Source organism: Mustelus asterias, chromosome 15 (assembly GCF_964213995.1).
Source record: "Mustelus asterias chromosome 15, sMusAst1.hap1.1, whole genome shotgun sequence".
Classification (NCBI taxonomy): domain Eukaryota; kingdom Metazoa; phylum Chordata; class Chondrichthyes; order Carcharhiniformes; family Triakidae; genus Mustelus; species Mustelus asterias.
In genome coordinates this window covers 41,121,576-41,134,569 of record NC_135815.1, presented here as the reverse complement: position 1 = coordinate 41,134,569, position 12,994 = coordinate 41,121,576, and the positions used below count along the sequence as shown (strand labels likewise).

General features: G+C 42.6%; 1 protein-coding gene across 6 annotated transcripts in view; it reads left to right on the top strand.

Annotated features, from left to right (window-relative positions):
- The window catches only part of rps6kc1 (ribosomal protein S6 kinase polypeptide 1), a 167,317-nt gene that overhangs the window by 29,401 nt on the left and 124,922 nt on the right, over positions 1 to 12,994 (top strand). For 5 of the 6 annotated variants that reach the window (XR_013499639.1, XM_078229800.1, XM_078229803.1 and 2 more), the window contains 2 exons: positions 6,690 to 6,783; positions 12,807 to 12,854. Coding sequence is in view for 3 of the 6 variants with exons in the window: in XM_078229800.1 (XP_078085926.1) it covers positions 6,690 to 6,783; positions 12,807 to 12,854 (142 nt within the window). In the remaining 3 variants the exon portion in view is untranslated. Of the gene's footprint in view, positions 1 to 6,689; positions 6,784 to 7,716; positions 8,819 to 12,806; positions 12,855 to 12,994 lie in introns of those variants that run through there. The other variant, XM_078229802.1, reaches the window with a different exon arrangement.

Below are 12,994 nucleotides of genomic sequence, written 5' to 3'. Positions count from 1 at the left end.
GGACGTCAAGCGGGGAAGAAGTGTCTTTTTCTCTCTCCCTGGTTTTGGGCAATTCTGCTGGTCCGCTGTGAGTGTTCCTGGAGTAGTTGATGTTGTTGGCTCGACCAGAGTCTCTCCCTGATGTTCTGGGAAGCTGGTCTGAGTGTATGCAGAGGACAGCTAGAAGTTACAAGCTGAGAAGTCAGGGTTATCAATTTACCAACCAAAGAACTCAGTTCCAGTATCACTGAGCATTAGCCTTTGCTGTGTTAAACCTGTGGAAGGGTTTTGTTCATGGGATTGATTTCATTGGAACCTCTTAGATATATTTGTTAAGGGTTATTCATTATTGTGGTTGTTTTGTTTGTAGTTGATAAAAGTTATTGTTAATTTTCTTTCCATACATGTTAACTATATTCTTAAATAAACTTTGTTTGATTAAAGCTCCCTAGTGGGCTATTTGAAACATACCTGAGGTGAAACCTATCATGCTTATCCTAGCCAAATTCAAGGTGCAAAACCTATGATCCCGGTGGGCTCCATAAAACACTCTAGAGTTTCTGACCTGAACCATAGCAGACTTGATTTGCATTTCATGTTGAGCATTGATTTGTGATTGTTTGTTTGGTTTATTGAATATATTACAATGTTTCTGTATTCTAATCTTAGGATGTATAAGTTTAGTGGATCGCATAAAACTTGAATGTTTTTAGTCTTGTGGATATTTGAAGCAGCTATTATAAATGTGTGTTTATGGGTGATGCATGCTACATTGTTCTCATATTTGAGTCTTTTAAAATCTACTTGCTCCGTGGTGAATGTTAAAGTTCAGTGGCCTGTTTAAAGACATTCTTCATATGTCTTCCCTACTATTTAATACTTCCCAAGCCTGCTGCTCTTGCCGTTTATCATGCAGCGAGCCGTGTGTGGTGCATCAACTTGACTAGGTTCATACTTCCTCGTTTCACAGGAATTGAATTTAGCGTTAATTATAAAACTATCCCCCACCAGCCTCTCTAAGTTGAAGGAAAGACTTAGAAGAAAGAATGCCTTTAAAAGGCCACTTGACTTTAACGTGCACCACCTAGCAAGTAGATTTTAAAGGTGATTTTGCCAAGTAGTGCTCAACATGGAGGACTACAGATTCATCAGCTAAGGGAGGGTGGTGAGTGGGTGGTAATCAGCAGGAGATTTCCTTGCCCACATTTGACCTGAGGCTGTGTGAACTCGTGGGGTCTGGAGTCAATGTTGACACTCCAAAGGCTGCTCCCTCCTGATTGTATACCACCAAAAAGATGTTGCGCAGGTCATGGTGAAAGAGGAGGTAGTTCAGAAGGATTTAAAATTGATGAAAGAGGAATTGGATAGGATGTCTGTACTTAAGAGTTAAAAAGGCAGCAAGACCAGTTGAGATGCATCTAAAGATTCTGATTTTAGTTTACTTATTAGTGCTACAAGCAGGCTTACATTAACACTGCAATAAAGTTATTGTGACAATCCCCCAGTCGCCGCACTCCAGTGCCTGTTCGGGTACACTGAGGGAGAATTGATGGAAGTGAGAGAGAAATTGCAGAGGCACTGCCCATAAATTTCCTCTGTTCCTCAGACTCTGGGTGGTGAATTGCAAATGTTACATCCTTGTTCAACAGAGGGTGTAAAGATAAAGGTATTTGCTACCAAATAAACCTGTTGGACTTTAACCTGGTGTTGTGAGACTTCTTACTGTAAAGATAAACCCAGCACGACAGGCCAGTCAATTGAACCTTAATCCTGGGGAAGCTTTTAGAATGGTAATTCACGATTCCTGCTCTTCCTGGTATAAAGAACAAAGAACAAAGAACAATACAGCACAGGAACAGGCCCTTCGGCCCTCCAAGCCCGCGCCGCTCCCTGGTCCAGGATTGAATCCTGAATCCAGGATCCCCGCCCAATTTTCCAGCCTATCTACATACTAATATCCTATCCACCGAGCTGTCCCTCACAGCTACGATGCTTTGTTCATCACAACCTAGTAACTCACCCCCACCCCCCCATTCCAGATCATGTGATCTCCAGGGAGAGGCGAAAACCCAGAGTGAAAACCCCAGGGCCAATATGGGGAAAAAAAAATCTGGGAAATTCCTCTCCGACCCCCTGAGGCGATCGAAACGAGTCCAGGAGATCACACTGGCCCTGATCGGAAAATGCTTCCCAACCCTACTCATTTCCACTTCCACGAACACCATATGAATTCCCTGCCCCCGAGACAGGTTCCCAACTATCCGCAGTCTCGCTCTGTACTGGCACCAGCAAGATGATCATAGAATGAAGCCTTGAAACGAGAAACAAAGAACAATTAGCCCGTGCCGCTCCCTGGTCCAAACTAGACCACTCTTTTGTATCCCTCCATTCCCACTTCGTTCATATAGCTGTCTAGATAAGTCTTAAACGTTCCCAGTGTGTCCGCCTCCACCACCTTGCCCGGCAACCCATTCCAGGCCCCCACGACCCTCTGTGTAAAATATGTCCTTCTGATATCTGTGTTAAACCTCCCCCCCTTCACCTTGAACCTATGACCCCTCGTGAACGTCACCACCGACCCGGGGAAAAGCTTCCCACCGTTCACCCTATCTATGCCTTTCATAATTTTATACACCTCTATTAAGTCTCCCCTCATCCTCCGTCTTTCCAAGGAGAACAACCCCAGTTTCCCCAATCTCTCCTCATAACCAAGCCCCTCCATACCAGGCAACATCCTGGTAAACCTCCTCTGTACTCTCTCCAAAGCCTCCACGTCCTTCTGGTAGTGTGGCGACCAGAACTGGACGCAGTATTCCAAATGCGGCCGAACCAACGTTCTATACATCTGCAACATCAGACCCCAACTTTTATACTCTATGCCCCGTCCTATAAAGGCAAGCATGCCATATGCCTTCTTCACCACCTTCTCCACCTGTGACGTCACCTTCAAAGATCTGTGGACATGCACACCCAGGTCCCTCTGTGTCTCTACACCCTTTATGGTTCTTCCATTTATCGTGTAGCTCCTCCCTACATTATTCCCATCAAAATGCATCACTTCGCATTTATCAGGATTGAACTCCATCTGCCATTTCCTTGCCCAAATTTCCAGCCTATCTATATCCTTCTGTAGCCTCTGACAATGTTCCTCACTATCTGCAAGTCCTGCCAGTTTTGTGTCGTCCGCAAACTTACTGATCACCCCAGTTACTCCTTCTTCCAGATCATTTATATAAATCACAAACAGCAGAGGTCCCAATATACTTGAGTGTTTTTTGGCAGTGGGCGGGACTTCAGTCCACCCTTGGAAAGAGGTCACTCCTGCGAGAGCTGTCAGCCGATCTGTTTGCCCGACAGTTCTCCAACCAGTCTCGGAACAGTGCTGCAGTGGCTAGAAGAGGTACTGCGGTGCCCTGCCTGGAACCAAGTCCTGGGACCATCCTCCAGATCGGTACCAGGTGTGTGAGGTTAGGGGTTGCCCTGGGGGATCAGGAGGGGGTGATCGTGGCATTGAGAGGCAGGCCAGGTGGGAAGGGAGGGCTGGAGCTCCAAGGTCTCTGAGGGCACCCCAAATCTGAAGGGGTCTTCACATTGTTCTGTAGAGGGGGTCACATGGACTCAAAACATTAACTGTGTTTTTCTCTCCACAGATGCTGCCAGACCTGCTGAGTTTATCCAGCATTTTCTGTTTTTATTTCAGATTTCCAGCATCCACAGTATTTTGCTTTTATTTGGGAACAAGCCTGTTCAGTATAATAAATGTTAGATTTTGAGAGTAATTAGGTGTTTTTTTTCAGATGTGCGCTGTATGCTCTGCACTATTGACCAAGAGCAAGTTGATGCTTCTTTCTAAGTTACTTGCTGACAGCGACATTGTGAGAACTGGGCATCATTTTGGGAGTGCAGGGAGGACAAAGTCTATCTATTGTTAACTACTGCATAAAAAATATAACAGTTGCATCCAAATATTTTTAACGTATATGTTCTTTGTTCCTCTTCGTTAGATTGGCTGATTTTATATCAATGAATGCATCTGTTTTTATTTGAAATGCATGTTTGGCTTCTAGAATTTGGCTGGTGGCTCTGTTGATAAAATTAGGGAGTTGAATTAATACACATGAATGACTAATTGGGAGTAATTTTGACTGCAGTAGTGTAAAATGGGGGTCGCTAATCAACAACCAGTTCACATCTCTTCATTTTTAATTTATATTAACTTCAATGGAATTTCAGTGATAATGTGAAAGATTTTGAATGGGCTGCCTATAGCCTGTCATCGCTAAAGTGACTAAAATTAAAGTTGAATTCCAAAGAAGAGTCATACGGACTCAAAATGTGAACTCTGTTTCTCTCTCCACAGATCCTGCCAGACTTGCTGAGTTTTTCCTGCATTTTCTGGTGTTTAAAATCGTTTCTCCAGATGGCAATGTAACTGAAAGTGGTAAATTAACTATTTTATCCATGTGAAAAAACATATACCAAGAAACTATGTTTTTATATAACTGGCTGATCTTGCTGGTGAATAGGTCAGATAAGTTTCAAATGAAGTGCTGTGCTTTATCTCTGTCTAGTTGATGGAAAATACTTGGGTGCCACCAGGTGACTAGGGAAATTATTGCAGGCACTAAAATTTCAGTGGAATTTTCAGAATAGTGTAAAACAGTCAATCTGTTACAAATATGGGGTTCATAAGATTGTAATGTTTTGGGATTATGTCCTTAACATTGGATGAATAAAGGGCGGTCGTGTGACCTCTTCTGAGGTCTGCCTAACAACAGGTTGGTTGATGTGGCCGTTAAAGATTTAAGGGGAAGCCTTGATTATTTAGGTGTAAGGTGTTCACACTCGGAGGCAATGGCAGAAGCATCTGAGTTCTGTTGAAAGATCGTCAACCTGAAATGTTAACTCTGTTTCTCTCCACAGATGCTGCCTGACCTCCTGATTTTTTTCCCAGCTTTTTCTTTTGTTATTTTAGATTTCTAGCATCTCTAGCATTTTTGTTTTTGTGGTAGCATCTGTTTTTACAATAGTTAGACTGCTGGTTTCCAGTGCCCTCGTACATTGTCGAGAATGTAGGGTTGTAAACAGTTATGCTTTAAACTGCCCATTTTCTTCTAGGATAAAAGAGAGTTGGGATCTCAAGGATAGCTAATCAGCATTTCTTTCTGAGTACAAGGCCCATGTGATTCATGTCGCCATGGAGATGGGCTTTGAGAAAGAAAAGGTTTCTAAGATATTGCTGAAAACTCAGAGACAGTCTGTCTGCCAATATCTGAGAGAGAGAGAGAGCAGCTAGAGTCTGTTAGAGCTAGGCAACGCTGGCGCATGTGTTGGAGCATGTGCTAGAATTTAAAAGAGTACATTTATGAGTATTTATTACAAGGCTGAAGATTTTCGTACCTTGCACTAGAGGGAGAATTGCCAGGAAAAACCCTCACCACGAAGGACAGTTCTGGGGTTGAGAGTTACCAGGCTGGGAAGGGAAAAGAACAAAAGTAAACCCTCTAGCTAAGAATCACTTTGGATTGATTCTGGGAGAATTGAATGTCTACTTAAGGGGCAATTTAAAGTATAAATTGTAAGGTGGGATTTTCAGTTGTGCTAAAAATAAAATGGGGAAGTTCTGTTCGTAGTCAAACTATAAGCAGCTTACACAAATAGTATTTAGTCAATGTTGCTTCTGTTTTTCCTGTTACAGTAGAAGTCATGAAATGGGAAATCATGTCATGCCATCCTGATGGGAATCCAGGTCCATCTACAAGTTGGTGTTTAGAGGGAAGGGATGGGTATCCTTTCTGATTTTCCCTCATCTCTTTTATTGCTAATTGTTCCAAAGTTTATCCCATTATTGGTGCTTTTTTTTTGTTGCAAATATTGACATTTGAATATTGTTCAAAGGTTTTGTGTCTCTGAAATTGGGGTAGAGAGTAGTTTGAAAGTACAGATGCTGAAGGGATATATGACTGCCACTGCACAGCATTAATTGGGAACTTCGTCGACAGACCAGTTTGGGATTGAAGTTGCAATGGTTCGAATCGTTCAACTACACTAAGGGGAAGTTTATTTTTAAATGAAACTGCCCGAGGTGTAATACCTCCTCCATTTATAGCTGGAATTTTCCAGCTGTTTACGCCTGTGGAATCTTCCGGTCCCGCTGATGCACACCCCCATCACGGTGCAGTCAAAGGGAAACCCTGTTGAAAATGACGGGACTAGAAGATCCCATCGGTGGCCAGTGGCGGGCTGCCTTGCTGCTGCGAAACATGTGGCGGGGTTGCATGGAAAATCCCGCCCTCTGTGTTTGGGGTCAGGTGTGAAAATTTGCCCTGTGGGTGAACCACTGAAGGGCACCTGCATCAATGTGACCCAAGTTTGGATCAACACTTTCAGCAAAGAAGTTTATTTTAAACAATGTTAGTAATAGTAAAATAGTTGAAAATTTATGATAGGTATTAGGATTGTCTCCAATCAATCTTAGAGTTCTTTTCCGCAGCATATAAGTTTTTCATTTTCAGACATGGTGGACCCCCAACCAGTTCAGGAAGAGCACTGGTGGAGATCCTATCATCTTGGTTAGAGAGCCTCTTATGCAAGGATTTAAACTTGGTTAGAGAGCTTTTCATGCAAGGATCTAAAATGGCTTCCTGGTTGTTTAAAAAAAAGAGAGGATTTTTGTTTGGTCATATTACATTTGAAAGTTTATTTTTCAGGATGGTGAAGTTCATGATGGATCAGAACTTATCGGGCCAGTGGATCCCTCTTCAGAATCCCTGATTGATAGTCTATCAGATGGCAGCACTGAAGGTGAGCACCACTCAAAAGTTAAGACAATGTATGAATGTTTAAAAATGGAACCCTGATAACATTCATTTTTTTTACTGGTTAGGTTGCTCCACTCCTAGTACCATTGGATGGATTGTACATGGTCTGCAGCTCAATCATTGGCACTGAAAATTGCAGATGGGTTTCTGCAACTGGCAAAGGACCGTGATTTGCTTAAGTCTTTCAGCTGCTACCTGTTTTTGATGAGAGTTCTGGCCACTTATTTCGAGGCCCTTGTGAAAATCACATCGTGTGAGCCTTGCATGGCCAATTCTGGAGAACGCTGAGTGATGGCTAAAATTTATCCTGTATTTATACCTCCGACTGTATTTCAAATTCACTTTAAAGGGATTAAGTCTCTTCTGTCTGTAGGCCCATTATGTCAGCCTGTTCCTGTCCCACGGAACTCATTTCTTCCTATCTAGATTCCATTCTGTCTCCTCTTGTTCTGTCCCTTCACACCTACATTCATGATTCCTCTGATGCCCTACATCATAGCAACAATTTCCAGTTTCCTGGCCTTAATTCCCAGCTCTTCCCTATGGAAATCCAATCCTTTTACACTTCCATTCCCAACCAGGAGGGTTTAAGGGCTCAACATTTCTTTTTTGACAGGGGGGGGTGACACACGATGGTTAGCACTGCTGCCTCACGACGTTTTCCCCATGTCTGCATGGGTTTCTTCTGGGTGCTCTGGTTTCTCCCCCACAATCCAAAGACGTGTAGGTTAAGTGGATTGGCCATGCTAAATTGCCCCTTAGTGTCCCAAGATGTGCAGGTTAGGGGGATTAGTGGGGTAAATGCTTGGGGTTACGGTATAGGGCTGGGGGGATGGGCCTGGGTAGATGTCCTTCTGGAGAGACGATGCAGACTCAATGGGCCGAATGGCTTCCTTCTACACTACTTTCCTCTGTCTAGCTGAACTTGTCTCTACTCAAAAATTTCCCTTTTAACTTATCCCACGTCCTGCAAATAAAAGGTGCGGCTATAGGTACCCGCATAGGCCCCAGTTATACCTGTCCTTTTGTGGAGCATTCCTTATTCCAGTTTTACTCCTCCGGTCCCCTCCCACAATTATTTTTTCGTTACATCGATGACTGTATCCGTGCTGCTTCATGCTCTTGTCTGGACCTGGAAAATATATCGTTTTTTTTCCCCCACCCCATTCTCACCTTCACATGGTCCTTCTCTGACACTTCCTTTTCTTGACCTCCCCGTCTCCACCTCTGGTGGTAGACTGTCAACCGATATTCATTACAAGCCCACCAACTCCTACACCCTACCTCGACAACAGGTCATCACACCCTGCTTCCTGTAAGGACTACATCCTATTCGCCCAGTTTCTCCACCTCCATTGCATCTATTCCAATGATGCTACCTTCCAAAACAGCACTCCTGACATGTCTTCCTTTCTTCTGAATCGGGGGTTCTCCCCCACTGTGTTTGACAGGGTGTCCAACTGTGACTGACCCATCTCCCACACCTCTATTCGCACTCCTTCCCCTCCATCTCAGAACCACAATAGGGTTCCCCTTGTCCTCAGAGCGCTGACCCTTACTCTGTTATTAACGCATTCTGCTATCTTTTATACTGCTATCAGCACCATTAGCAGTTCCTTTCTCTTGAGTTCCATGACACCTTTGTCAAATCTCTCCCTCGTATCCTTGACCTTCCTTTTTGGTCCACCTGCTGCACTCCCTCTTAAACAGTATAAAATCCATCACATTTCTCTCTCTTTTCAGCTCTGAAAAAGAGTCATACAGATTTGAAATGTTAACTCTCTTTCTCCGTCTACAGATGCTGCCAGACCTGCTGAATTTTTCCAGCATTTTCTGTTTTTATCTCGGATTTCCAGAATCTGCAGTATTTTGCTTTCATTATTGGAATTCCTCAAGGATCTATCTTTCTGCCACATGCTGCCCCCTGGCTGATGACACCCAGCTTTACCTCACCACCACCTCTTTAGAGCCGTCCACTCCCTCTGATGCCCCCTTGCTTGTCGGACATCCAGTATGGGGTGAGCAGGAATTTTCTCCAATTAAATATTAGGAAGACTGAAGGCATTGTCTTCCCTGGCTGCTATCTGCAACTCTCTACCTGACCACTGCCTGAGGCTAGGTTAGCCTGATTACAACCTTGGTGTCCTATTTAACCCTGCGATTTGCTTTCAATACCATATCCCCTCAATCACCAAGGGTGCCCACTTTCACTTCTGCAACATTGCATGTTTCTGCCCTGACTCAGCTCATTTGCTGCTGAACCCTTCATCCATGCCTTTGTTACCTCCCAAGATCCAAAGCTCTCGGCCTGACTCATTCCTTTGGCCATCTGTAAACTTCTTACCCAAAGCTTTGATGCCTGTGTGCTGATTCACACCAATTCCTGTTCACTCATCACCCTTCTGCTCGCTAACGTACACCGCACACAGCAATGGCTCTATTTTAAAATTCATATTCTTGTTTCAGATCCCTTCATGACTTTGCTCTTTAACCTCCTGCAATGCTCCCAAACATCAGTGCTCCTCCTATTCTGGCCCCTTGCACATCCTCTATTTTCTTGGCTCCACCATTGGTGACCCTGTGAATTCCAAGCTCTGCAGTTCCTCTCTAAACCCCTCCATCTCTTCTCTCTGTTCTGATATCTCCTTATGTGACTTGGAGCCACAGGCGTTTGATAACATGCTGGAGCCAAACACGCCTGTGACAAGCTTTGGAATGTTTTACTCCTTGAATGATGCTATATAAATCCAAGTTGTTGTTGCAACATGCCAGATCAGCTAGCATCATTGGAGTGTGCAAATGAATCATTATTTCTGATGTGGGCCCTTTGTCAAACTTGTTCCTAATTACTGTTGTAGGATTAGCGTGCAAGGATTGGCACTAAATGGGCACTTTATTATGAGAAATTAGACCTTAGAGTTGACACAGGAAGGGTTAAGATGCAGCTTGCAGCAGAGCACAATGTTTCAATCTATGCTGCATCTGAACAAGGCACTCTTGACCCTGATGCCTGATCTAATAATGGGGAAAAAAAAATCCAACCCTCTATTAATGTGATGAACTAACAAACTGTGCTGTTTCCCTGCACAAAAATGTAGGATTCTTGTGAATGTTTGTAGCTTTGCAGCTGAGATTCACAGATAGAAGGACTTTACTGCCCTCGTGTGGGATGGAGAGAGAATTTTACTGCAGCAGCATAAAAATAGGCTTAATGAGGAATCGAGGGATGTTTATTCCTCCTGCTGTAAAGCAATGGCTTCCTGCAATATTTTACAATAGGTTGGTGGTGGGGCGGGGGGGGGGGGGGGGAGGTGTGGATTGTAAATGAACTGGTTGGATACAAACATAACTTCAAGTGAAACTGACTTTTTAAAATTCATTCGTGGGATAAAGGAGTTGCTGCCTGGCCAGCATTTATTGCCCAACCCTAGTTGTCCTTTTCAGAGGAGGGTAGTTGAGAGTCAACCACATTACATGTGTCTCCAGAGCCGCACTAAGCTCGACCAGGACAGCAGATTTCCTTTCCTAAAGGATATTAGTGAACTAGGTGGGTTTTTCCGACAATTGACAATGGTTTCATGGTCATCAGTAGATTCTTAATTCAGATTTTTTTTAATTGAATTCAAATTCCACCAGCTGCCGTGGCGGGTTTTGAACCCGGATCCCCAGAACATTAGCTGAGTTTCTGGATTAAATAGTCCAGCGATAATTCCACTAGGCCATCGCCTCCCCATAAATGCTCGCATTTCTCTTGTTGCAAACTATTCTGAAAAGCAAAGCTGACCCTATTTCTCTCCTTTTTCTTCTCATACTGGTCTTGATAATATTGGTAAACAAATCTTTCTCCAGACCTTCATTGTGTTGTTTTGAAATAGTGAAAGTTAAGTTTTATTTTGCGGCGTTTTTAGGCTCTGGACACCAGAGTGGTCAGGCCGCTGGTATCATTATCATCATACTCGTATCCCTTACCCTTAACCCAGAGTTGCTTGGAAATATGTTTGTGTTCATTTTAACTTGGAGATGAATAATTACTCTTTTTCTTCAAGCGGTCATCCTATTGCCCATTCTTTTGTATTTTATAAAGTGATAGGAGCTACGTTTAACTCAAATTATGCATCTCTGGAGGAAGTTATAGCCTAATTTACAATCTCTAGTGTGATTTTGGCATGTTGTGGATCTTGTACCTTTTGGAAACCGATTCTTTGAACACATTGGTGAATTATTTTTCATTGCCTTGGCCATTTCCAAATTTTTGTTAGGGCTTAGTACCATTAATTTCTAAAGACATTATCATGTGATTTCTCACCAAGCCTCTGTTTAATGGCTATTAAATATCTTGTAAAGCTTTATGGGAATCCTTTTTCCATTAATTTGCTGATTTCTGAATTTCTATCAGAAATTCTCTCCTGAAACTGAAAAGGGAGGAAACATGACCTCTGCTGACCTTTAGTGTTTTTCCCTAGCAAGACAGTTATGAGTAAGAATTCAGTGTGTGATATTGCCGACAGGCTCCGATTATACCCAGTACAGACTGGCCTATCATAATTCTTTTCAAATGTGCTATTTTATCCTGAAGTGATTCATTGTTATACTGTAATTGCATAGATTTCAACAGCCTTCATGTACTCTGATGGTGATTATGGTATATGCTACCAAATAAACCTGTTGGAATGGTATTTGCTACCAAATAAACCTGTTGGAATGGTATTTGCTACCAAATAAACCTGATAGAATGGTATTTGCTACCAAATATACCTGTTGGACTTTAACCTGGTGTTGTGAGACTTCTTACTGTGTTCACCCCAGTCCAACGCCGGCATCTCCACATCATGGTGATTCCTTAAGCCATGGGAAATTCAAGACTATTTATATACAAACATCAGCTCTCTCCAGGAAGGGTCAGTGAACAATGATCAGAAATGGAGTTGCTGGCTGATTACTCCCCTTGTCCAGTAACATTCCAGCTGAGATCAGTTAACGGTGTAGGTTTTAATGAAATAAGTGTCAGTGGTTCACATCCCCTTCAGCTTAGTGACATTCCAGGTTACTGTTGCTTCCCTGACAATAGATATGATTATCTGTGCAAAATAAAGCCAGCTTTCCAAGATTACTTTCAAAACCTTTTGCATAAAAGATTTACAGTTCATTACCTGTTGATTTTCTCTCCCCTTGCCATCCTACCCATACTTGGGTACACCTTCTCAAATAAATGGATCAAATCTCAAGCATTTAAAAATGCCCCCAATAGCTTGCTATTCAGTTTAATATGTGGACCAAAAATGAGTGACTTCAGTTCCAAGAGAGATTTTAGCACAGTCAGTGGACTGAAATGGATCCTGTATTTATCCTTCTCCCTTAACCTTATTGCTGCTATGTGCTTAGTTCGGGTCGTATCACTTGCCCCGTTGGAGTTTGTAGAGGATGTTAGACCCCAGTTGGTTTGTGAAGGGGAGAAAAAACACAAGAAAAGAAAATTACAAAGATGCTTTTCTTACCAGATATCATTACTCATCTCAAGATGACTTTCATATAATGGGCATCTGCCAGCTAGTGCTTTGGAGTAGCAGCAATCACTACTTTGCTTAAGACTGGACAATGCAAAGGCATTGTTAATAATGGCAGTGCATCATCTGTAGTTTACTATTGCAGGATGATTGTGTATTAAAACCTTGAACTGAAGAACGGTAGGATGATGGAATTGTGTTTGAGATTTGTTTGCTTTATCACACTGTTAAAATCTCATGATGATCATTGGAGAATTTGGAAAGTCTCGCATGGTAGGAGAGTGACTGGTTCAAGAGAAGCAGATGCCTGAGAACAGGCAGCTTGCTCATCCTTCGCAGGAGTACAGAATGATGAAGACCTCTTTTAGAAAAAGGGGGAAGAGAGGAATAAGAAGAAATCATGAAATATTTATCTGTGGATAGTCTTTAATGATATTTGAAATTTCATGGTCAGTAAGATTTGTATTTGAGTAAATGGCCCTTTTTTCTGTATTCCTTCTAGCTCGAAGAGACTTGAGTAGCATTGATGGTAGTCAATCAGAATGTGGAGGTAAGATACCAGAAATTGCTTTGTTTTTTGTCGACAAGCTGCCTACCTACAATTATTCTTTGACTGATCTCAGAATGTGATGACAAAGCAATTAGATCTGATGACTTTTACCGACACAGTTACATCAAGCAGAATAACAC